Source organism: Chelonia mydas, chromosome 12 (genome assembly GCF_015237465.2).
Source record: "Chelonia mydas isolate rCheMyd1 chromosome 12, rCheMyd1.pri.v2, whole genome shotgun sequence".
In the NCBI taxonomy this organism is placed as follows: Eukaryota; Metazoa; Chordata; order Testudines; family Cheloniidae; genus Chelonia; species Chelonia mydas.
In genome coordinates this window covers 5,254,106-5,278,827 of record NC_051252.2, presented here as the reverse complement: position 1 = coordinate 5,278,827, position 24,722 = coordinate 5,254,106, and the positions used below count along the sequence as shown (strand labels likewise).

The window sequence follows — 24,722 nt, the reverse complement described above, 5'->3', positions numbered from 1 at the left end:
GTGCTCCAAAGGCAGCAGTGGGCCAGTGGGTGTCCGGAGGGGTCACTTTCGCTGCACCCATGGCATTTCCTCCCTGCATGGCCGGCCTTTTGGGGGAGGTTTAACTCCCCAGCCCCTTATAGGGGGTGCCCATGCCAGTGTCTGGTTATTTCTGAGTCACAGCCGGGTGAGTTCAACGCTGCTTATGCCACAACTGCCGTTTTCTGCCGTAACATCTGCCGATTTCTTTCCAGGGTAACCTGACCTCTGAATTCCCAGGTTCACACCCGTTTGTGTGTAAAGTACCACGCTCCTGTCTTGTGCCTTGAAGCTCTGGTAGGACAGCGCTGTCCGGGAGCTGGCATTCGAGGGCCAGCGTACGACAAAGCCCTGCAGTGCTCCCACGAGAGCAAGAAGGGGAAGCGCTGGCTGCGGAGTCCAGTTTATTGTTTCCAATGCAAGCTACAAAATACTTCGCATGTATTTTCACGATAAAACAATAGTCACTGCAATTAATAGAGTCACCTTTTCATCATTTGCTGCACCCGTGAGTACAGAAAACATGACAGAGCTAAAAGTTTCATTATGGCCAGATCTCAGAAATCATCAAAGCCCAAATATAGAGTACGAGTAATGCAAAGCCCTCCCTCCCCACACTGTAAGCCAGGTAAGGGCAGCGCACCTTCACTGAGGACACCATGAAAGCAAACAGAGGCTACACAAGGGCTCCAGAGAGCAATGCTATGGGGCCGCCAGTGTTGTGACCGGAAAGGAATGAAACCTGCTCTGGTTCTGCTTGGTCGCTCGCCATCTGGCTTAGAGCGGTTTCAGGGGCCTGTCCCCTCAGCAGCACCAGGTTACGACTGGGCCGTTACCTAACTCACTAGAGCACCCAGAGCACAACTCTCAGCCCTGAGAAACGGCACCAAACGCACTCACCTTCCCAGCCTGCCGTGTGGATTACTGCCCCCGGCAGTGCTTTGTGCAGGATGGGGCCGGGGACAGCATCCCCTCCATGCTGAACCCCTCCCGTTCCCGGGGGAACGGACAGCCGGGGTCCCGGGGGAGGATGCTGCCTCCCCTGGGGTGGCACCTGTGATTGTGAGCCCCCCGGCCCAGCTGCGATGCTGGCCTGCTACTAACTCCCACTGGCAGCGTCTCGCTTTCAGCTCGAGGGACAGAGGCCGGTGTTTCTGGGCTCAGCTCCCGCTGGCGGCATGGGGCGTGCCACGCTGGTCACACAGGCTCTGCCTGGGGCCCACAGCCAGGCGAATAAGCTGCAGCTGTACCAGAGACCTTTCCGCTTAGCCAGTGCATTTGCGCCTCCGCCACCGGGGGCTGGCCCGTGATTACAGGGTGTTGCCAAGTGCAGGGCCAGACGCCTTCGAAGGTGGCACCAGTGGGCTCTAAAAGAAGCCCTGACGAGTGCAGGGGCTGGAGACCACGGCATGGGGCTGGAGGCACGACGGAAAGCCGGGAGAGGGGGGGCAGAGATTCTCGGGGCTGTGACAGTGATGCTGCTCTCCCTGCTCACCCCCGACTCCCGGAAGGAGGCAGTGGGGTCTAGTGGTTAGAATCACGGACCGTGGTGCTGGATGTGTCCGAGGTCAGGCTTACCTCTCCGGTGTCAGGGGTGAGGGCTTGAGCCGGGGACACCTGTGAGCGTACAGAGTAAGCACACCTCCCAAACCACTCCAGCCTGTGCTCCGGAATGAAAGCTCGAGGAACCAAATGCCCCTGCAACAGGGTGCTCTGCCCCTTTAAGGGCCAGGGGGCCTGGGGCCAGCCTGCCCTCTTCAGCCAGAGCCCCTTCAAGAACAGGGACGGGATGATCAGACCCTGCAGGGGAGGCGGCAGGTGATTCTGTAAAGAGCTGAGCAAGCTCTGGTGGAAGAGGGAGCTGTGGGAAGTGGGCTTGTGGCAAGGGGCAGTAGAGAGATGCCAGGGGAAAGGTGTGTGGCTTTGGTCAGGGACACAGCTTCGTTCTGATGTCACTTTTGAGTTTTTGGCTTGAAGAATAGCCTGTGCCCCAAAGGGAGGGCCTGAGCAGACACCAGTGTGCAAGGACTCCTCCCCAACCTTCCAAATGGGACCCGAGTGTAACCGATGCACTGTCAGCCTGCGTTTGCCGAGAGCCTGACACAACAGCTCCGGGAGGTGGGCGCTGCCCTGTTCACCTCAGTGTGGGTTAACTCCAGTCCCCACTGGGGATGATTTAACTGCCAACTTTGTTAACTCTTTCACCGCTCATCAAAGTATGTAAGGAAGGAGACAGGTGACCGTCTAAGGAAGCTCGGCACAATCTAGCGGGAGTGACAGCTCAATTCTCTGCCATCAGCGCACAGAGCTGGGCCTGGGTGCTTGTGCATTTCCTAAGTGAGAAGGAAAAGAAGCAAAGAAGCAAAGTCTCACAGGGGCCAGCAAGGCATCCAAGCCCAGAGAGAGGGAGCCAGGGGCTGGCAGAGCCCACATGAGCTATACGCTACCCCAGCTGGCGGGAGTGCGTGCATGCTGTCTCACGTGGGCAGAGCTGCGGAGCGTATCACTCTTTCCCCCCAGCAATTTGACCCCAGTGACTGGTGGAGCCCGGAGCGAGGATCCAGGGCGCTGGAGACAGGATAGCGTCAGTACAGTGGAGATGGGAAAATGCAATCACCTGCAGTGCCTAGTGAAAAGTCCCTCCCACACCAACCCTGTCCCCAATCAGGCTTGTCTACACTTAAAAGTTAATTTGGACTAAGGGAGGGATGAGTTTTAAGTGCAGTAGCTATTCCAGATTAATTGTGTGTGTAGACAGGCCCTGACAGAAGCTGCCCACAGACGTCCCAGGTCCAAGTACTAAGCACTGAGTGGACTAGAGTGGAGGCCACTGTTGGGAGTCTCTTCGATTAGTGCAGGCCAGTGCCCAGATGCCCAGATGAGGGGCATTTACACTGGTGATCTAAACACACAGAGCTCCAGCAATTGCTGGGAAGATGCAATGGAAGTGTCCTGAGCTCTCGTCTCCCGGCTGGTGTTTGCCTTTACTGCTGATTGGGGGACTCTCCCCTGCATTTTGTTTTCAGCTCCTTACCCAGCTCAGAGCTTGGCTGGTCACTGTTGTTGCAACAAACTCCCAATGCTAGGCTGATGTGTCTCTGTGCTGCCCTGCAGGCAGGGGACGCCCCAGCCCCTCGTACGACGACACTCGCCTGACACAACAAAGCTGGACATGGGACGGCTCGCTCCAAGAAATGCCAAGGCTGGGGGCACCAGCCGAGGTGCCATTGCTTGGGAGCTCTTCCTCGCTCCTGCTGCCAGCTGGGGAATGGGCAGCGGGGACTGCAGAGCAGCGCCCCCACCCCCTCCTGGGAGGTCTCACGCTGCAGACAGGGGGTGAGAAATTGCCTGTCACAACCCACTTGGTCAGCCAGACTCCCGTCGTGGGGCAGCCAGGCCACGGACCGAGCCACTAAATTGCCAGGCTGGGAGGAAAGGGCCCCTTTTGCTTTATGGTTTGGAAGGGCTGCGTTTAGGATCTGGTTATTCCCACTGTGCAGAGGGGCTTGGGACAGGCACTGATGCTATTACAGCATGCAGCCAGCCCACCTGCTTGGAGTTTTGAATAGCTAGCTCCACCGGCTGATGCCCGCTGCTGGCCCAGTGCAAACCCAAGCTCTGAAAGGCCTCCCTGCCCCAAGCTCTCTGCCAGTCCTTTGATTTACCAAGCCAGACCCCACGAGGTTTGACCCCAGGTGGCTAGCTCCAGATGAGCGGCCGCTCTGCAGTGACGGCTGAGCACGCTATCCATCTGAAAATCTGGCGGGTCTGTTGAACTGAATTAGCCACCTGCTGTTGCTAGGTCCGGCAGACGTACTCATCCTGCCGTGCTCGTCCAGAGCCATCAAAGGCTGCAGCTCCGGCTGCTCCGTCCTTTCCGGGCTGCTGTCGCTCTGAGGCCTGCTGCTCCTCAAGAGAGGGTTGGGGAACTGAAAGCAGATGCGCTGCTCTGGCATCATCTGTCTCTCCAGCTTGGGCCCTTCGTCCGGCACCGGGCCAGCCACCGTCTTGGCATGCGGGCCTGGCTCAGTCCCGGGCGGGGAGGCGACACTCTCCAGCGAGGAGATGCTTTGCTTCCACGCAGTTTGCATGTCGACTGGCACAATTTTGGTGGTTTCTGAGGAGATGTAAACAGCGAGGTCGCCCCGGTCACCTTTCCAGGGCAGCTCCTTCTCGGCCGAGGTGGGCGAAGGGGGGATGATGCGTGGGCTCGGGCAGATGTCCAGGCTGCCTATGGGGACACAGCAAAGGAGAGTGAAACAACCAGCTGCTAGGGCAACCCCTTTCTGGGCTCTGCCCAGCGCATCCTGACAGTCAGAAGCTGATCTCCCCTGGAGAGCCAAGCAGGAGGAAAAGGGCCCATGTGGGGCCAGAAGCCGTGTGCTGCACAAGACGGGAGACAGCAACACAGCCCTGGTATGGAAAGGGGAGATGCCCAGCTCGTATCCGCCCTGCTGGTGACTGAGCAGTGATGGAGAAGCACAGGAGTGACGCAGGAAAGTGGCTTTGCCGCTAAGAGGTTCTCAAACTGGGGGGGAGCCCTGGGGGAGAGGGGGCACAGAATGTATTCGGGGCGTGAGAAGCTTTAGGGAAATAAACCTCACTGGGCGTGTTTTACCCACAGCAATGGGTGACTAGCAAAGCTGAGCAGACACATCAGGTCCTCAGACGGCGCTGTGCATTTGGACGGATTTCTGTCCAGCTCCTGTAACCCACACACCTGGGTGTGGTGTTCTGTCCCATCTAGTGCCACCAAGACCACTCAGAGACAGATTAATGAGTCTGCTCGACAGCCTTAGCTAAGGGCCACGGGGCTTTTAGCTCATGCAGTAGAGACTCCTGCACTTAGCTCCAGAGGTCCCAAGTTCAATCCTGCCCCCGCCAAGTGCCGACCGGGGTCTGTCAGTGTTACACTTGCACTGCACTATACAAAGCCGTTGCCATCTGTACGTTAATCCACGTGCCACGACGCCGTGTGAACATCTAATTATAAGCACCCACCCCCAGCGCAGGTTTGCTTTTGCCCTTCCTACAACGGACCGTTGGCTGTTTTTATTCATTAGTGAGAGTTGTGTGGCGGAGGAGGGGGGCAATCAAACAAGTTTGAGAACGACTGTGCTAATGCAAACCAGTGCTGGACTGAAAGCAGCCTCCCCCCCACCCCCCAACACACACGGATTTTATTCTTCACTGACCACCTCCTATTAACAAGATGGCTCACCCACTCAGCCCCCTGGCCACCCCAGTCACTCCAGTGGGAGCATTCCTGCTGAGGCCGGAGACGCCAGGCCCAGACTGGGAAGGAGTGGGGGTCTTCTCTTCTCCTCGTCTCATGGGCAAACAAAGGCAGGGAGAGCAGCCTCTAACCCGGGGGTTAATCCACAGAGCTCCCCCATGAGAACTGAGCTCTCCGTCCGGCCCCGCTCTCTGAACAACGTCAATGCCCTAGGAAGCCTGAGGTTTGAGTCCAAGCAGCAGTAAGCACAGCTGTGGAGCGTTCAACCCAGGGCTCCCTCCCAGGCTGCCAGGGCTAGGTGGGAGGGTCAGATGAGCTCCCTGGGCCTAACACAAAGTAGTTCTAGGTAAAAGCACTCTCGTTTGTACCAATCCTTTACCAGACGGAGGAGCTGTGTCCCCAATGATTTATTCCTGATGCCGCCTGAAAAACAAACCAGTGAAGTTACCACTGCGTTGGGTTCCGAAAACCTGAGTAACGAACCCTGCAGCGAGCAGCGACGGACGCCCCGGTACAGCCTGGCTCCTGGCTCGAGGCAGGACAGTTCCTATGCCGTCCGTCTGTCCTGGCACAGCGCCCTGCGGCAGCACCGCTGGCCATTACCCTGCTGTCAGTCAGCCCACCAGCTGCCCCGTGGCACTCAGCTCAGGGCTCGCCGTGAGCCAGGCACACTCTGCTCCTCCCGGGACAGGAAATCACCCTTCACCGGCCCAGCCTCATTGCTGCAGAGACTGCAGCTCTCCATGCCAGCCCTGCAGCACTAGCCCCTTTGCAACCGCTGGGAGAGCGCCCCCTACCGGATGCCTTCTTGCCCTGCAGGATCTCGTCTGCTGCTCGAGCGATGAAGACGATACCCTCATCATCCTCCTTCTCTGTCTCTGAGCTGTCACTCTCCTCACTGTCGGAGTCGACTGCCACTAGAACGGCAGCTGCCGTGAGAGAAGACGGGGAAGCGTGGTGGGTGCAGGCCTCAGCCTCCCTACATGGTCAGTGCACCTACCCACCAGGCCCGCTGCTGCAGCCTCCAGGGGAAAACCAGCACCAGCCCAGCCCACCTCAGGGGAGGCCAGTGCTGGCCTGGCTCAGCCCTGCCCGCCCAAGCCCAGCCCGGGGGGAAGCCGGCACCAGCCCAGGGACCATTTCCAGCTGCTCCGTGGCCTCTCACAACCTTGCCCCCAGATCCTGGGCTTCCTGAAGCTCCTCCCTGTGAAGCTGCCACCCTCTGGGGTTGGAGGGACAGAGTCTGCTGTAGCCACCGCCTGGTCAATTGCAGCACAGTGCCCAGGGTGCCAGGGCCAAACCTGACTTCACACCCCCTGGCACTTTCTGGCTGGGATTTGGGGGCCTTACACCCCCACCCTGCCCTAGATGGGATGTGACAGCACCACCGCCAGCCACTGGAAATGCCCAGTGAGGCAAGCATCCCCGGACCAGCTTCTAACACTGTCCCTGCTGAGGAGCCCCACTCTCCAGGGGAGCAGCCCGCCTCCCGCCCACTGCTCCCTCCCAGCTTGAGCTGTGCCAGTCTGCTCGGGCACATCGACTCCTGCTCTCCAGAGACGAGAGCTGGCAGGAGGCTGGGCATGGGGACAGGAGGCTACAGGGATAGCAGGGAAGGGGGCATGTTGCTTTCCTGTAGGCTCCTATTCTTACCGGTCCCTTAAGGCCCTTCCTCCTGGGAACACATTGTGCCAAAAATCAGAGGCACCACGTTCCAGGGACCGATCCTAGTGGCACAAAAAGCCCACTGCCCTCCCCATGCCCGGCTCTCCCATGCCCCCCTGCTGCCCCTAGGCCTTACCCGTCTGCTGCCAGGTAACGCTTCTGGGTGGCTTTCCGTTGGGCAGCTCGGTATTTGCCACACTCTTCTTCTGCTAATGACGAGAAAAGGTCTTGGGTCAGATCCCTGCTCGGGAGCCTGGGCTGAGTCCCCCATTCCCTGAGTCACTGCAGAGCCATGCTGCCCACGCGGCGCTCAGCAACTCGCCAGGGGCACCACTCCCAAGCCGCCCAGAGTCGGCTCTAGAGCATACACAATGCTCATGCACTCCCCCCACACCACAACACTCACGTGTATGCACGCGCACACAGACAGCCCTCCCGTACTAGTGCGCAAACACATGCACACGTTTAGCCCTTAGGGGTCAGATTCTCAGCACCACTCTAGCCCCTTTGCCGTGCTCCGGTGACGTGAACAGGCTGGAAGGGCAGTTTAATTGGCTGTGATGAAATACACCCCTGTGTTCACACCCTATGCGCTGTTGTAACAATCATAAAATATCATCTGGAAACTCATAGTTTGCTGATCAGCACTGTCCTGATAAAAGGTGTGTGGCGACACTGTATATAAAGGGGTAAGACCCCCCTGTATGATGTTATTAGCACATGTTCCAAACCCCACAACTCCCAGGAGAAGTCGGCAAACAGGTCTGTCCGAAACAAAGGAAGCGTGTGTGCCTTAATTTGAATTTAAGCCGTAAACAGAGTCATCAAGCAGGAAGGGAAGACAAAGGAAGCTCAAACAGGTGACAACAACCAGCAGGGAACATCCTTCCACATAGACTCTTTGTCTCCTGGCTCTCAGCTGGAAATGCTTTTCAAAGAGGGACTAAAAAAAAGGAGGGGCAAACCCCCAAGGCTCCCCTCTCTCTCTCCCTGCCCATCTCATTCTCTGTCCCTGAGAAGACAAAGGGAGCAGCCTGCTGGACTCTAGGGGATAGGTCCTGACTCAAAGAGTTTGGTCAGTAATGCTGTTGGAAGCATGTGGTGAGAAACTTTCCTTGAATCTAATGTAGTTTGTTAAGTTAGGCACTAGGAAGAGTTTTATCTGTTTTTTCTTGTAACCATTTCTGACTTTTATGCCTCATTGCTTGTACTCACTTAGAATCTCTTTGTAGTTAATACGCTTGTTTTATTGTCTTATCTAAACCAGTGAGGTTAAATTGAAGTATCTGGGTAACTCCATTTAAGATAATAAGCTGGTATATTAGTCCCTTTAGGGAATAATGGAATTGACATATCTGGACTGTCCAGGAGAGGGCTGGGCAGTACAGAATGTACATTTCTGGGGGGAAGTCCAGGACTGGGAGTGAGCTGGGGTCACCCTGCGGCAGAACCAAGGCTGGTGAGAGACAGGGCGTGACTGGCAGGCTGCAGTTACACACCGACACATCTGGGAGTGACCTGAATGCTGGCAGGCTGCTTCTGAGCAGCCCAGGTTGGGAGCTATGACAGTAAGGCATTGCAAGGCACCCCAGACTACAAGGCAGGGGGGACACAAACCCCCCACTTGTTGGGACTGTACCCCAGCATGTCACACTGGCCTCCTGAGGGTCCCCCTGTTTCTAAAAGTTAAAAGCTTCCGTGGAAGGCAAAGTGGACTCTGTGTGCCACTCTGAACTGAGAGTCACTGCAAAATTCAAAGCCATTTAGGCGTCACTGAAGCAAATTGCAGGTGATAAAGACGTGACAACTGATAAAGATCAATTAATTGCCAACGTCGTTAACTATTCATGGTAAATAGGCCCAATGGCCTGTGATGGGATGTTAGATGGGATGGGATCTGAGTTACTACAGAGAATTCTTTCCTGGGTATCTGGCTGGTGCATCTTGCCCATATGCTCAGGGTTCAGCTGATCGCCATATTTGGGGTCGGGAAGGAATTTTCCTCCAGGGCAGATTGGCAGAGGCCCTGGGGGTTTTTGGCCTTCCTCTGCAGCGTGGGGCACGGGTCACTTGCTGGAGGATTCTCCACACCTTGAAGTCTTTAAACCATGATTTGAGGACTTCAATAGCTCAGACCTAGGTGAGAGGTTTATCGCAGGAGTGGGTCAGTGAGCTTCGGTGGCCTGCATTGTGCAGGAGGTCAGGCTAGATGATCATAATGGTCCTTTCTGACCTTAGTATCTATGAATCACACCCCGCGACTGTGGCACTGCTCCCACCTGATGTGGGTTTGGTTAAAGGACTGAGAGCTGCTATTACTGGAGAATCACATGCACAGGTGCTGGAACTAAGAGTGCTGGGGGCACTGCCGCACCCCCTGGCTTGAAGTGGTTTCCATCATATACAGGGTGTACAGTTTGGTTCAATGGCTCTCAGCATACCCACGACACATTGTTCCAGCCTTCCTGGTTACATGCGACTGTAAGGTCATGCGTCATCCCAGAACTAGAGCCTGATTACGCCCCGTGCATTGATGAGTCATTCTTGAGCTAGGCTCCAGCCAATCCACCACCCCAGAGCTAGTCTGGTGACTCTCAGGGCACGTATATGAGCCCGAGACACGGCAGCTCAGTCTGATCCACTTCATTTCATGGCTTGGAACTCTCCCCTGCCTGACAGTGGTACAGACACCACAAGCCATAGCCTGCTCCAGCCCCTGCCCCATCCCTGCTCCAAGTCCTTCTCCAGCCTTGCTCCATCCCTACTCAGGACTTCTGATTCTGGCTTTGACCCTCTGGCTCTGACCACTAAGCCGGACCATCTCCATCATGGTTTCTGACAGCAACAGCATGTAATACAAACACTGGAGAAGAGAACCCTGCTTGGACTGTGCCTCTCACTCCTCCAGGCAGCCCTGAGGCCGAGAGGAAGACGATGCCATGCTGGAGTTGGCGAAGGGTAGAAGGCAGAAGCTTATTTGTGTCACTTCCAGGGCTGTTTCCGCTGAGGGGATGTGAAACGGACTTGGAGCTTTACAGGAGGGACAGGAATTGGGCAGTACACACCATGAGGGTGTCTTTCCAGGAGAGGACACAGGGTGAGTGCACTGGCTGGCTTTGTGCATGGATCTCATTGCCACAGATGCACCATCCGCTTCCTGGTCCATCGGAACAGATTTGCTGGGACTAGGGGCGCTGGACATTTGAAGAAGGGGTCCCACAAGGTCACTAGAACCGTAGGAAACCATGTGACATATAACTCTCCTCATCAAAGGCCAGATTCATGGATGGAGCCGCTCCGCCTGGTACCCTGTTTAAATGCCTGGCTTGGCAGACGGGCCAGCCCAGAGCAGCAGGCTCAAAGCACCAGAGCCCGGATCCCCCGCCATGCGGGGCTGTCCCCAGGGCCTGTCTGCCATGTCGGCAGGTTGCCTGCTGTCCCGTGTGCTCTGGCTAACACAAGGCTGGTTTCCACTCTGCTGCCAGCCAGGGGACAGTGGCTGGTGGGGCTCCATCTAGCAGAGGGAGGTTGGCCCACTCAAGACACATAAGGCAGGTGGGGCAGCACCACCCATGGGGAACTCACCTTTTTCCTGCCATCTTTCTTCAGCCTGGCCTTGCTCTTCGCGGAGCAGACGTTGTGCTTCGTGGACTTGAAGGTTTCCAGCCGTCTCTTCATGTTCTGCTGGAATATCTCCTTGTCCTGCCGCTCTTGTGTGCTTGGGGAGATGAAGTGGCGGCTGTAGCTGGCCTTGTACTAGCCGAGGGAGGAGCAAAGAAACAGAGATGGACCCCGCTCTGGGGAGCTGGCGTGAGTCATTCATTCTGGGGCCGTGCACTGCTCGTCCATCCCCACCCCCTCAGGGCGTCTGCCAAGCTGTGGCTGGCTTCTCCACAGGCCTAGCGCCATGTGCCCCTCAGGCCCGGCCCATGGCTTCCACCCAGCCACATGGCACCATCCCAGTGACGGAGGAGAGGAGAGGACAGGGGTGGCAAAGGCACAACAAGCTCTTCAGGCTGCCCTGCTCAGCGAGTGCTCACGCCCCACGGGACGAGATGGGCAAAGAGAAACCAGCCCCACGGGTTGCAATGGGAGCTGTGTGCCTAAACCCCCTTGGCAGCTTTGAAACGCTCAGCTGTTGACGTCTTCAGAACTCAGGCACGTTCGTAAAGTTGGGGCAAAGTTAATGCATCTTGGCGGCAGCGGGGCCTAGGCCCAGCAGCCCGGGGAGAGCTTGCGTTGCTGAGAGCGGGCAGGGCCCCCGGAGATGCACCACACGGGTTTTGTGTCCACGATGCAAGCTGGGAGGTGCCGGGCAGTGACAGCAGGGGCATGTGGGTCTGTGCATGCGCCATAGCCTGCAGTGCATGTGGGCACCATAGCCTGCTGACAGCGGGGTGTGGGGGTGTTTGCGTCTGTCTGTCTGGGCATGCACTTTAGCCCCATGTCCGGTCACGGTGTGGCACTGCCTGCCATACTCTGCAATTCCTAAGGGCCGGCTGCGCTGGGGCATTCCTCCCTCCAGAGCGGGGTGACTGGGGGCATCTGTCAAGGCGGCGAGCCCCTAGCTGGGGTACACACACTCACACGAGCTAGCGCACCAAGAGGAGCCGTGTGGACGTTGTGGCTCGGGTCGGAGCACCAGCCGGAACCTGCACTCACCACCCTTGGGGCAGGACAGCGGTGCCCCTGGGGCGGATTTCTAGTCAGAGCCAGAATCTGTAGTGCCAAAAGTGGGAATTTGATGGGACCAGATGGCTCTCTGGAGCCATGGCCCCACAGCTGGGAGCAGGCCGCCACCCCGACGTACCGACCTCTGCCAATGCCTGTCTGCACAGCGGCCCCCGGCTAACGCAGCAGAGGGGAACGTGGGGGGAGCGGGGCCTTTCCCCACAGCCAAAGAGGCCAAACGCTGGCTGTAACTTTGGAAACTGCTGGCTCCGCACGGCCCCAGACATGCGGCTAGCCTAGGCCCCTGGGGAAGGGGCAGCCCCAGCAGACCTCTCCCCCCACCCCTGTTAGTAGCAGCAAGCTGCTCCCTGGACATGGAGAGGCCCACAGCTCAGAGGGGTTTGAGAGATGCCAGTTGGGAGGAAGCCCCTGGACAATCTAACGAGGGGCCTAGTGACTTGTACTGGGTTTGGAGCCCTTAAGAACGACCAGCAGGTGGGACTGATGCAACCGCTCATGCTTAGGATGGGGCCAGCTACGGCCAGGCTTCTCCCATGTCGGTCCCGGTCCCTCCCCTTGTCCCCTGCTAGCCTGCCCCAGGCCGATGCGGCCGCTCCGGGCACTACACAGGGCCTCTCCCTGGTTTATTGTTTTGCTCTGTTTCCCCTGTCCCAGGGATACCGGCCTAATGGTTACTCAGCCTCCCCTGCCTGTTTAACTCAGTGCCGTACCATCGTCCTGGGCACAGACACACGAGCTGTGGGCGTGAAGCCCTGTCCATCTCAGTGCTCAGCAAACTCCCGGGGCTCCGGGGCCAGGCGATTCTGAACAGTTCTGCTCACCACAGCCCTGGGAAGGACACGTACAGGGGCCAGGCTGGTGCATACAGCGAGTGCTCGCCCAGCACTGGGCCAGCGCCATGCTCTGGTGGGAAGAGCCGTGGGAGCAGAGGATACCAGGAGTGGGTAGGGCTGGTTGCTATGTCCCCCCAGTGTTTTCTACGGCTCATTACGGCTCCTGTCGATGCTGCAGCATGGTGGTGACGGGGCCCAGGAACGCTCACCCTCCTGCGTGGTTTGTAGAGGCTCCCGCATAACACATGGTGCATCACGGCATCTTCCTTATCCCTCCTGCTCCTCACGGTGTCGATGACCTGCAGATCCAGACACGCGCCGCTGCCGCTTTCCCTCCTGCAAGGGAGACACGGGCAGAGCGCTCAGCGCCAGCCGCTGGGGCGGGGCGCGGTCAGTCTGCCAGGGCCGAGGCAGTGGGTGAGTCCTGGGCGTCTCCGGGCCTGAGCCATCACAGCGCACGGCCTGGGCATCGGCACAGCCCCGCAGCGCTCCCTGCACCCTTGGGCGCCGCACTCTGCTCTCCAGCGCCCCCGCTGGCCAGTGCTCAGAGTTAGGCTCGGCCCCTCCGCAGGGAGGAAGCAGGTGTGCGGGTGCGTGCAGGGTGCCCGCGGGCATGTGGTGGGTGCCTGTGCGCACAGCCAGGGGGCACATCCGGGGCTCCTACACACTCAGGGCCAGGGCTCCTCAGACTGGCCACTCACCGCAGAGAGAAGCAATTCCCTGACTCACGGGTACCTAGCTCAGCTCTGCCTAGGCCAGCCGACAACTGTCCCCATGCGCCAGCTCCTGGCCTCTCTGGTGCCACCCAGCCTGCCCCGTCCCTCGCAGTGCAGGGAGCAATCCCCTCCGCTCTCCCCCCAGCTCCACTCCTGCCTGCCCCACCCCTCCCCTCCCCTCCTCCCCCCACTCAGCCTCTAGGGGCAGACGTGGGGCCAGAGAGCAACACTGCTCTGATGAACCTTGTCAGAGCCCAACCCCACTCCTTGCTCCAGCTGGAGCCCTGCGTCTCCCATGCTCCCCTTACCTCCCCAGTCGCCCCTCATCCCCCTGCCCCACACTCCTCCCATTGCCCCGCTGAACACACCTCCCCCAGCCCCTCTTCCAGGGAAATATCCTTCAACACCAAGGAGTGGAGAGGAGCCAGGAATGGAGTGGGCCTGTGCGGGAGAGCATCAGGGAGGAGTGGGGCTGCGTAGGGGGCCAGGGAAGGGCCAGGGCTGCGCGAGGGGCCAGGCAGGTGTAGCAGAGATCAGCGCTGGCTGACAGCGTGAACACACTGTCTGCACTTCCTCAAAACATGTTGGGAATTCACACGCCAAAAACTTCGTTCGCTTAGAGACGCTCCCATTTCCTACCCTTGCAGAGCACTAAACCACCAGGAAGTCACCAGTTAAGGCAGCTTCACCTGCAGCAACCTCGGCTCATGGGCCTGACCCCTGAACGCACTGGCAAGGGACAAGGGACACGGCGATTGCCCACAAGCGCTGGAGAAACCCAACCAGAACTCCAGCCTCCCCTTCTCCCTATACCGCTAACCATGTGCCGGCCTCAGCCCTGGCTGGTGGCTGGAGGCAGGTGGGGTGCGGGATGGAGCTAGCTAGCGGTGGAGCAGAGCAGCCAGAGTGCGTGTGAGCCTGGGGGAGGCGTCGGAGCAGTCAGTGGGGCCCAGCAGTAAGCGATGGAGTGAAGCCGTGTAAAGGTCACTACAGATCCTAACGCATTGCCTGCGGTCACCGCAGCACTCAATGCCCCAGAGGCGGCAGCAGATCTGCCGCCCTGGGGGGGGACACGTCAGCTGCAGCCTGGACTGTTTGCAGGTGCACAGAAGGCCCTGGGACGGCAGGTTAAGGAGGGCGCCATTGCTCCCAGCAGCCACCCCTCTGCAGAGCCAGGGGCAGGAGGACCGGGAGCTCCCGGGACAGGACAGCAGCCCCATCGCCAGCACACTCACAGGAGGTTTGTGACCGACGACTCCGACATGGAGGTCCTGCTGGGCATGGAGGGCAGCGTGAGCCTCGAGGCGGAGAGCACGTGGCCACCCTAAGTGGAGCGAGAGACCAGAGCAGCGTAAAAGCCCTCGCCTGTGCTCAGGCAGATCCCCCCACAGAGCTGAGATGGGAGGTGCCAGGATTCGGCTGGCACATTGTGTCCCTTGCCGGCCCCCAAGCCCCCAGCTACCCTCTGCTGGCACCACCTGCCCCTCTACCCGACTTGGGTGCTGGGCAGAGCTGTCTGCCAGGGGGATTAGCCCCCCACTGACCCCACCTGGGGGCTGGGCAGAGCTGTCTGCCAGGAGCAATTGCTCCGTGCCCTCAAAGATATTTGGCAGTTTGTGTTCTTTACTATTGACGGGCCACTCAGGGGCAGCGCCCGGGGGCCCCGGCCAGGGCGGAAGCATGCCCCGGAATGGGCCTGGACGGGGGGGCAGTGCATGGGGAGTCCCGGGCAGGGGGGCAGTGCCCAGGGGAAGTCTCACTAGCACTGCTTTCTACCCCTGGCCCCAGGCTTTAACGGGCTGGCAGCTGTCCCTAGGGGAACTGCTCTGGCCTGACAAGCTGCGACTCCCAGGGCTCTGGCTGGGGGTGGGCTGCCAGCCCGGGAGGACTGGTAGCCGGGGTAGAGCTGCTCCCTGTGCCTGGCGGGGAAGTGCCCCCAGCAGGGTCGGTTCATCCAGGAGAGCTGCAGGGGTCAGCCCCGCCATTCCCCAGCGGAGCTGCGATCTAGCTGCCCCCCGGGCAGGGCCTGCCGTAGCTGCTGGGGGCTGCTCTGGTACCTGATCCACAAAGCTGATGGCATCGCGGATATTCAGCTTGCAATAAACGTCCCAGATTTCGTCTTTGAGCTGATAGGCCGATTTCCGCATCAGGAGCTGGCTCAGGTACCTCTTGTCAAACTGCTCCCATCTGGCACAAGAGGGACGAGGGGGTGGTGTGAGCTCCCGTGCACGGGATGGCAGGGATCTCAGGCCAGCCCCCTCATCCCAGCGCAGCTGGGATTCCAGCCAAAGGGGCAGGGTAACAAGGCATCTCCTCTACCGTTCAGCCACGTGCCCAGGACACAGATAAAGCAGTAACCGAGCTGGGGGCGGGGGGAGGGAGGGATGAGACTATTCCATGGGGGTGGGGGCAATGCTCATTCAGGGGCAGTGAGGGGATGGGGTGGGGAAGGGAGCAGCCCCTACTTAGCCCCGGCAGTCGCTGGTACGAGGAAGCAGCTGTGCAGCCACTGGGGGGAGGAAGATCTGGCCGCTAGAGGGCGATGCTGGCTGGGAGCTGGGGGAGTGGCCCCCCATGCTGAGAGCACCATGGCTCCGTACGGCAGGCAGTGGGGAGGCTGCCGGGGGCCTGGCCTGAGCTGGCGAGGGGCAGGAGGGCAGGGAGAGTATCCTGTGGGAGGGGGCGGGTGGCAGGAGGGGACCCCGCAGGGACTGGGCAGGCACTCCCTGCCTGGAACCCGTCCCCATCAGAAAATGGGCTTAGGGATGTGGTGCCTCATGGGAGCTGTAGCTCCAGAGCCCTTGTGCCCCACGTCATCCCGGGGGCTCATGCCTGGCTGGACTCCATCTCCCATGGAGCCCCGCGGTCTCTCCCGCAGCCAAGCTGCCACGGCACATCGTGGACTCTCACAAAGCACGGCAGAGGCCCAAGACGGGCATGACGTTGCACTCCATAAGCTTTCTGAAAATATGGTTCTAAGTGTGAATATGACGTAACTGGAATACGCATTATGTAAAAGGTCTCTTGCAAGGTATCATTACAAAGCTTATAATCTACTGAGTGTGGTCATCCTATTTGTATGAACGTGTCATTCTTGTATCTGAAACTAGAAATATGTAGCGTAACTCAGGGGTCCTATTGTAACTATGCAAAGCGTGGGCCATTAATGGTGGTTTAGAATCCTGATGGCTCCCATTGACTAGGAGAATTGACTGTAAATGGCTCTGTTTACCTGCAAGCCTGCCTGTGTACGTGTAGGCCAGCCTGTGGGTAATGAAGAATGAGGTCTTACAGTGACATGTGACTATGTCACTTGATACTGGAATCCATCTTAAACCTGGTGCTTTTCTATTTAGAAGGAGGGGTGGGGTCCCGAAAAGACAAAGGATTCCCGCCTTGTGCCAAAGCTATAAAAGAAGGTCGAGCAGGACAAAGGGGGTCCCAGTCATGAGAAAGCCCCTGCTTACCACCTAATATGCCTGCTGGAACTAACAAGGACTATACCAGGGGAAAGGATTGGGCCCAGACTAGGAAGGAGTCTAGTCTGTGAAAGAAGCTTCTTAGAACATCTCTAAGGGTGAGATTTACCTGTATTCAGTTTCTTAAATGTATTAGGCTTAGACTTGTATGTTTTGTTTTATTTTGCTTGGTAACTTACTTTGTTCGGTCTGTTATTACTTGGAACCACTTAAATCCTACTTTTTATACTTAATAAAATCACTTTTGTTTATTAGTAAACCCAGAGTAAGCGATTAATACCTGGGGGAGCAAACAGCTGTGCATCTCTCTCTCAGTGTTATAGAGGGTGGACAATTTATGAGTTTACCCTGTATAAGCTTTATACAGAGTAAAACGGATTTATTTGGGGTTTGGATCCCATTGGGAACTGGGTGTCTGGAGATAGGTGACCTGCTGAGCTGTTTTTAGTTAAAGTCTGCAGCTTTGGGGGCGTGGACCAGACCTGGGTCTGTGTCTGCAGGTGGCTAGCGTGTCTGGCTCAACAGGGCAGGGTTCTGGAGTCCCAAGCTGGCAGGGAAAACAGGCTCAGAGGCAATTTCAGCACGTCAGGTGACAGTCCCAAGGGGGTCTCTGGGACCGAACCCATCACAACTGGCCCTTCCCACTGGCCTGGCCTGGCGCTGAGAGAGGAGGACACCACAGATTTAAAGGCATGCTGAGCAATCCCGTCTTGCACGTTCCCCGCCCCATAGTCACAGTCCAAGAAGCTGGGAGATCAGGGTGAGTGTCAGGGTTGGGGGCTGGGTGGGCAGGGAGATGAGGCAGTCAGGGTTGAGGCTGGGGCCGGGGTGCGTGGAGAGATGAAGTTGGGGTGGGGGTGGGTGGGAATATTGAGGGTGTCGGGGATTGGGGCGGGGGTGGACAGGGAGATGAGGGTGTCAGGGGTTGGGCGGGGAGATGAGGATGTAAGGGGTGGGGATGGGCGGGGAGATGAGGGGTTGTGTGGGGTGACGAAGAGGTTGGAGCTGGGGTGGGGTGGGCAGAGGCGAGCAGTTTGGGGTCAGGTTCAGAGCGGATGGGGAGATGAGGGGGTTGGGTGACATGCGATGGGAGGTGGCTGAGGTGGGTGAGGGCGAGCCCCCCCCAGGCAGGTGCCATTCACTCTCGGGATGTGATCACGGGGAAGGGAAGGCCCGAGACCCGCTGGGATGCACCGGTCCCCTCAGTCCGAGGGAGCAGGGCCTGTGGCGGGGCCCTGGGGCAGAGAGCAGCACTGGGCCTGCCTGCCACACACCAGCCTCACGTTGCTCCTCTCAAGCCTGCCCAGAGCGAGGGGCCCCCTTCCAAGCCCCTGTAGGGCACCGGGGTCCCCACTCAGTGCCCCACAGCTGGCACGTTTGCCCTGTGCACAGGCCCCAGGGAAACACACAGGGCCAGGGCGCAACGAGGGGAGGCAGACTCCCGCCAGGGGGCGAGCCAGGCATGGCGGGGGGCCAGGAGCGGGCGAGGGTGCAGGGGGGGGGGGGTGGCTCCAGCACACGTGGGCACTCACTTGTCTCGCCAGTAACGGTAACCGTGGTGACCGACCACGTCCTCCACCGCTGCCAGAATGTGGTCAAAGGCCTTGGAAAGAGAAAACACAGTGAGTGGGGGGGGGGGGCCTGGGGCAGAGTCCAAGCTGGCGCCCCATCCCTGCTGGAAATTGCCCCTGTCAAAAGGAGAGCCCTGGGCAGGGCCTGTGGCACGCAGGGCCGGGGAGACGCTGGCCCTCCCGGCTTGGCCCCACTACCTACGTGCTCGTGCAGTTCCTCGTTCAGCGTCGGCTTGTGATGGTCACTCCGCTTCACCTTCAGCCACTTGACCAGCGGCTTGATGGTCAGACCCTGAAACGGCAGAGCAGGGCTGTCAGTGGGGGAGCGTCCCCAGCCCCAACTCCCCCCAGCAAGGGGAGTCTGCCCCAGCCTGGGCGGCACCTACCCTGGGCCTTTGCCACTCTGCTCTCCCCTCTTCTGAGCGCTTGCCTGGGGGAGCCCGCCAAGCCATCCGCCCCAGTGCACAGGCAGACCGGGCTGCTGGGCCAAGATACAGCAGGAGAAAGGAGGTGCTGCCCCAGGGGCCTTGGCACCAGGAGATATGTGCCTGCAGCGTACCAGGGCCTCGATGCCTCTCGCACGCTGCTGTCAATCAGAAGTGGCTCCGGTGCCATCCAAGGGACACTGGGGGCAGGGAGAGGTGAATTGGGCTGTATGGCGGCACAGGGAGGTGTTAAAATCGGGACTTCAGTATGAGCTGATGAGCTGAGCTCCTTCAGAAGCTGCCTGCTACAAGCAAAGCTGACAGATGCCTGGTTTCTGGGGCAGGGAAGAAGCCCTTGTTAGAGTGGCTGCTGGTGCCGAGCAGGGGAGGGGACACTTGGGACCGGCAGCCCCCAGCCAGGTGATTAGCTACCAGCCGGAGCAGTGAACCACCCAGTCATTCAAAAAATAAAATCATGGACAACTGCAGAGGAAGCAGAGTCCAGGGCACACAGCAGAGCAATGCTCGAGCCAAGGGAAGGGGAAACCCAAGCAATTCCCCCCTGTATGGCTAGACATGATGGAACAAACATGAATCACAAAACTTGCTGGGGCTAAATCCATCCCTGGGGCAATTCCAGCAAAGACAGGAGAGTCACACCAGGGTGGACCTGACCCATTGACTTCAACGTGATCAGGACCGGTCTCCTCAGGAATCACAGAACCACAGGCAGTGAGCAGCGCGGGTGTATAAAGAACAGATGTCTTGCCAGCCAGGCTCGGTTGCTGGCTTTGGAGCGGGGCTGACAGCCAGGCTGCCCCTCTACGGCCTTCAGGAGGCTGCAGCGGGCAGAGAGCAGCACAGGGCAGGACACACCCAGCCTGGCACGGCTGGGGCGGGCAGAGAGCAGCACAGGGCAGGACAGGGCACACCCAGCCTGGCACGGCTGGGGTGGGCAGAGAGCAGCACAGGGCAGGGAAGGGCACACCCGGCCTGCCCAGGGACTTCCACAGGGCTTTGCCTCGCCAGCACTTTAGCGAGGTCACAGTGCCACCTAGTGGCCACGCCTGAGTCTCACCCTGGGGACCGTGGGGCGGGAGAAGCGCAGGGCCCATGTAGCTGTTCCCTGCACGTGCCGGTCGACAGGCTCCAGTCTGGCCTGCTCACAACTAACCCACCCTACGTCACACGTGTGTGCCAGCGGCCCCTGCTCGTGCTGCAGGGTCTGACACCCAACTCCTAGGCGCAGGCCTGAGCAGCCGGAGAACGAGGGCCACGCACTAGTACTCACGAGCAGCACCAGGGGAGACACCGTAGGCACCCTGCGAGCACTGCTGCCCAGCGGCCGTCCGGGTGGGCGGCAGGGCCCCACGGACTCACCCTCTGCTGCACTGACACTGGGCAGGGGGCCAGAGCCTGCGCTGGGAAAGCAGAGGGGGCTGGAGTCAGCAGGGGGCCCTGGCCAGCAGTGGGGCCAGTACTCACAGGTGCATCTTTCCACTCCCCTCCTGACGCTGGCTCTCGAGCGGGGCCCCACCTGTGCAGGCTCTGTCTGGCAGGGCAAGTGGACGGGGCTGTGTGGCCTGGAGCTGGGCTGAAGGGGCAGGGGCAGGAAGGGGCTGTGTCTGGCAGGGGGGTCAGCGCTTGCAGGGGGTAGCCTCCCCGGTCGCAGAGTCTCTGCCAACGTCCCCAGCAACAAAAAATACCCCTGGCGAATGTAGGTGAGTCCTGCTTCTTATTCCTGATGATTATAATAATACTGGGTTGGCGACCCTACCTAGAAAACTTGGAGCAGCTTCTCCTTAGGCTGAACTCAGGGGAAGTGACAGGCATCAGGAGCAGAGCGAGGGGTGGGGAACACAGGAGGGGGGCAGGCACGGCCAGGCAGCTCCCCTTTAGCAGCTGAATGCTTTTTGCTCCCTCTCCTGCCGCCCCCTGGCTCTGTGCGCCAGGGCTAGTGCGTGTGCCCAGCCTGCGTGCCGGGACCAGCGGGGTGAGCTGGCAGGTGCCAAGCAGAGCCGGCAGGAGCCAGGCAGGAGGGGATCTCCCAGCCCCTCTCTCTAAGGCATGTTTTGTCTAAGAGGGAGAAGCAGCTGCCCCACCCAGAGAATTGCTATGGGCCCTGCGATGCCCCCGAGGGGGCAGGGCTCTCTGCCCCATATCCCAGCACCCCCTTGCTCCAGTCCTGCTGCCCCAGAGGATTGGAGTCCTGGAGTGCTACCTCCAGCCTCCTCCACCCCAGGCCTTGTACCGCCCCATGACCTGCCTCCAATGCCAGCCCCCTGCAGCCGGGCAGGAGCACCATAGCTAGCCCTGCTCTCCGGCACAGAGCCAGCCTGAGGTCTGAGGCCAGCCGGGCCCTGCCATGCTGACCTGCACAAGGACGGTGAAGAAGACCACCACGATGGTCGTTGCCACGAAGTAGTCCTTGGCTCGGACCTTTGCTCCGTCCAGCAGGATGACCAGGGCAAAGGCGACGGCCCCCCGCAGGCCCCCATACGACATCACCACCTGGTCGATACGGTCCAGTGGGGTGAGGCGGAAGCAGTTGAGCACCCAGGTCTGGAGGATGACACCTGGGGGAGAGATGCAGATGAGGGGTGGCCGCAGGAGAAGTGGCCTGGCCTGGGTGCGTGATCTGCAGGATGCAGCCAAGGGCAGGGCTCTTACAAACCCTCTGCAAGCTCCCCCAAGTCCCACCCGGCAGATTGCCCCACGAGCCAGGAGGGGGCTCTGCACATCCCAGGGAGCTAACAGCCCCCAGCGAGGGGCTGAGAGCTGCAGACAGCACAGGACAGGAGAGCGACTGACCCACGGCCCGGAAGAGCAGGATGAAGAGCAGGGTGCCCAGCACCAGCGCCGTGTCCCACGCCCACTTGGAGGTGTCCACGGCGGAGATGCCCAGGAACATGAAGATGACGGTCTCGGAGCTGCTGGCCAGCGTTTTCATGGTGTACTTGACAGTGGTGCGGGACTTCCGGGAGATGTTGGCTTCCACATATTTCTTACAGCAGATCCCACAGAAGGTGACCCTGGAGGGCGGCAAGAGCTCGGGATAGACACAGACAGGGCCACCCCGCTCCCTTTGCACTGGCAGGCGAGTGCCAGAGGCCCTGTACGCTCACCACAGTGGGACCCACCTCTCCTGGGTCCTCCACCTGCTGCTCTCACTCAGCTGACTAGAGGGGCCGAGTCTGCATGTGCAGCACGGGGACCAGCCTTTCCCCACTGGGCGGCCCCAGCCATCACTTGGGCGGTGCTCCTGCCCCACGTGGCGGCCCACAGAGCCCTGTGCCATGCGACAGTCACACCCGTCTCATGTCCAGCTCCAAGGTGCTGCCGTCCGGCATCGTGTGGCTGCCTCCGTGCCCTGGCAGACACAGGCCCGGCCATGGGATCTAGAGACAGGGCATACAGCACCTGCAGTGTGTCACTGACAGCGTCAGCGACTCGCCAGGCGCCCAGTGCAGAGCTCTGAGGCCCACGCCCGCAGAGTAGGACAGCAAGAGCCCACCAGCACGCCTGGGTTCGCAAACTGCCCGTAGTTCTCCACATACCATGCACCAGACGCGCCAGCTACCACAGCAGCTCTGCTCTCTGGGCTCTGAGAATGGACAGAGTCAGCCTCACCCGACACCACCCTCTGCCTGCCCCCAGCTGCTGGAGCTCCAGTCTCAGGCCCTAAAGCCAGGCTGGGCAGAACTGGCTTCTTCCTAAAGCCCCCCCCCACCCCCTGTTTCCCCAGGAGCACTGCCTGCCTTCCCCTGCCCTGCCATGGGGAGAGCCCCTCCTAGCCCCGGAAGGGCCAGCACTCCTGCTTAGAGCAGCACATCAGTGGCAGCCACAAACGGCTCTTCCTCCTTCAGCCGCAGCTTTCTCCAGGCTCTGCTGGGCTGAGGCTGCTACACCCGCCACGGCCCTTATGTGGTTCTTCCTATGCATGGCCCTGGAGTTCCTGCTCGCGGCCAGCGACTGAACAAAGTGAGAGGGAAGCATCCAGCTCAGTCCCCTGGGGCACTTGGCTCCGGGATGTTACCTGACATGGGCTGGGGCAACAGGCCATGGCAGAAGGGGGCAAGAGACCACCGTACATGGACCCCTCGTGGACAGCAGCACCCCTGGGCAGTGCCTCCGACAGGCAAGTCTCTGGGTCCAGGGCAGTTCCGTTTGGTCTGAGCTGGTCAATCCAGGCGCAGAACAACGTCTCCGAGCGAGCCCTGACGCCAGTTATCTCCGCGCTGCAACTGTTACCGCCTTGGGCTGCTCGTCGAAACACCGCCGGTGGGTGGATCCGCCCAGGGACGGAGCTCTCCTGGGGCAGCAGTCCGGGCAATTTACCAGGAGACGAGAACCGTGTCAGCACCTCTAAGCAGCTCCGGGCTGGCCCCCGCTGTCTGCCCTTGCCCTGACGTCCCTCCCCCGCAGCCTCTCCTCTTTCCCGCTGGGGGGGTGCTAAGAGGCTCCCAGAGCGGGAGCAGGGAGCCTGCCACTACGGGGGGCGAAGCTCTGTCCCAATGCTGCCATTTCTGCTCCTTCGGCCAAGTCCCCGGGACAGAGAGTCCCTGGGAAAGGCCCTTTCCCGAGTGACAGGAATCTAGGGCGGAACATACAAAATCAAACCAGTCTGGCCTCAGAACCCCACCCAGTGACCAGGAGATCACAGTAATAATGTATGCGATCCAATGCCCGGCTCCAGGCCAACAGCTTTGCAGCCCATGGGTAACAGCAGCTCCTGGGGCACCGGGTTCTGGTTCCACCCACAACTCAGTTCCTAGGAAAGGGCCTGACTTCCCAGCTCACCCCAACGACTCGCCTGGGGCCGGGGTATCTCAGACGGAGCGTGTGGGGAGAGAGGTGGAGACACTGAATGCAAAGGGAGCCTGGGAGTCCCAGCGTCTCTTCCGGGTTCAGGGTGTTGCTGTCTCAGGCAAGGCCGACAGCAAGGACTGAACTCCAGCCACCTATGGGGTGGGGGGTCCATGCAGAGCAGTTGTTGCTGCCCCTTTCCACACATCCCGGGGTGTGGGGAGAGGCGCCATCTGGAATTCGACCAGGGTGAATATTTCCTAGCCACTGACTGGTCCATTTACAATCTCAGGGGCCTCACTGGTGGGAGCTGGGAGGTTTTGTGGTGATGGGATGGGGCTGAAGTTTCTTCTCTCCCACTGGTTAGTGTGTCAGAACTACAGCGAGCTGAGCTCAAGGTTTTCAGGGCCATGGCTATAGGCAGGGTCTCCCCCCGGGAGAGCTCAGGTAGCAGAGCAGCCAGGGCCTGGAGAGTCAGCGCCGGAGGGGAAAGCTAGAGAGTGGTGGAGATCAGCTCCTGGAATGAGCGAAGAACCTTGGTGGGGTGCAACCCCTGGAGATCCCCTTACAAGCAATTAACCCGTCTATTGGGTGACGGGATCAGAGCCATTGTCTGGCCTGGCTGAGCAGGTCGCACAGGATGGAATTAACCCTTGGTGCTACAAAGAGCTGGGCACACTCCAACAATCAACAGAGATGCAGGATATTCATAGCACTCATACAGACATCTGCCCTGCTCTTCACAGGAGACCTTAGACTGAGAGCTCAGAGACTGCAGGTCGTGGCAGGGGAGGAAAGATCACTGGGGTCTGGGCTGCGGGTGGGGATCAAGGAGCAGTGTGAACAGGAGGGCGGGGGCCGCGGGTGGGGATCAAGGAGCAGTGTGACCAGGAGGGCGGGGGGCTGCGGGTGGGGATCGAGGAGCGATGTGAAGGGGAGGGGGCCGCGGGTGGGGATCGAGGAGCAGTGTGAACAGGAGGGCGGGGGCCGCAGGTGGGGATCGAGGAGCGACGTGAAGGGGAGGGGGCCGCGGGTGGGGATCGAGGAGCAGTGTGACCAGGAGGGCGGGGGGCCGCGGGTGGCGATCGAGGAGCAGTGTGACCAGGAGGGCGGGGGGCCGCGGGTGGCGATCGAGGAGCAGTGTGACCAGGAGGGCGGGGGGCCGCGGGTGGCGATCGAGGAGCAGTGTGACCAGGAGGACGGGGGCCGCGGGTGGGGATCGAGGAGCAGTGTGACCAGGAGGGCGGGGGGCTGCGGGTGGGGATCGAGGAGCGACGTGAA

The 24,722-nt window shown here is 59.9% G+C and overlaps 1 protein-coding gene across 7 annotated transcripts in view; it reads right to left on the bottom strand.

The window, feature by feature from the left end:
* Positions 1 to 405: 405 nt before the first annotated feature.
* SLC9A5 (solute carrier family 9 member A5) overlaps positions 406 to 24,722 on the bottom strand; it is a 56,777-nt gene continuing 32,460 nt past the window's right edge. Inside the window, exons 6-17 of one of the 7 annotated variants that reach the window (XM_043526357.1) lie at positions 21,447 to 21,667; positions 21,009 to 21,211; positions 18,413 to 18,502; positions 18,172 to 18,242; positions 15,218 to 15,347; positions 14,396 to 14,484; positions 12,654 to 12,780; positions 10,505 to 10,675; positions 7,060 to 7,128; positions 6,052 to 6,190; positions 5,634 to 5,677; positions 3,835 to 4,249 (exon numbers count right to left, since the gene is read on the bottom strand). In XM_043526357.1, the coding sequence (XP_043382292.1) occupies positions 3,974 to 4,249; positions 5,634 to 5,677; positions 6,052 to 6,190; positions 7,060 to 7,128; positions 10,505 to 10,675; positions 12,654 to 12,780; positions 14,396 to 14,484; positions 15,218 to 15,347; positions 18,172 to 18,242; positions 18,413 to 18,502; positions 21,009 to 21,211; positions 21,447 to 21,667 (1,630 nt within the window). In that variant the 3' untranslated portion in view covers positions 3,835 to 3,973. Of the gene's footprint in view, positions 4,250 to 5,633; positions 5,678 to 6,051; positions 6,191 to 7,051; positions 7,129 to 10,504; positions 10,676 to 12,653; positions 12,781 to 14,395; positions 14,485 to 15,217; positions 15,348 to 18,171; positions 18,243 to 18,412; positions 18,503 to 21,008; positions 21,212 to 21,446; positions 21,668 to 24,722 lie in introns of all 7 variants that reach the window. The other 6 variants (XM_037878080.2, XM_043526354.1, XM_043526356.1 and 3 more) reach the window with 6 other exon arrangements.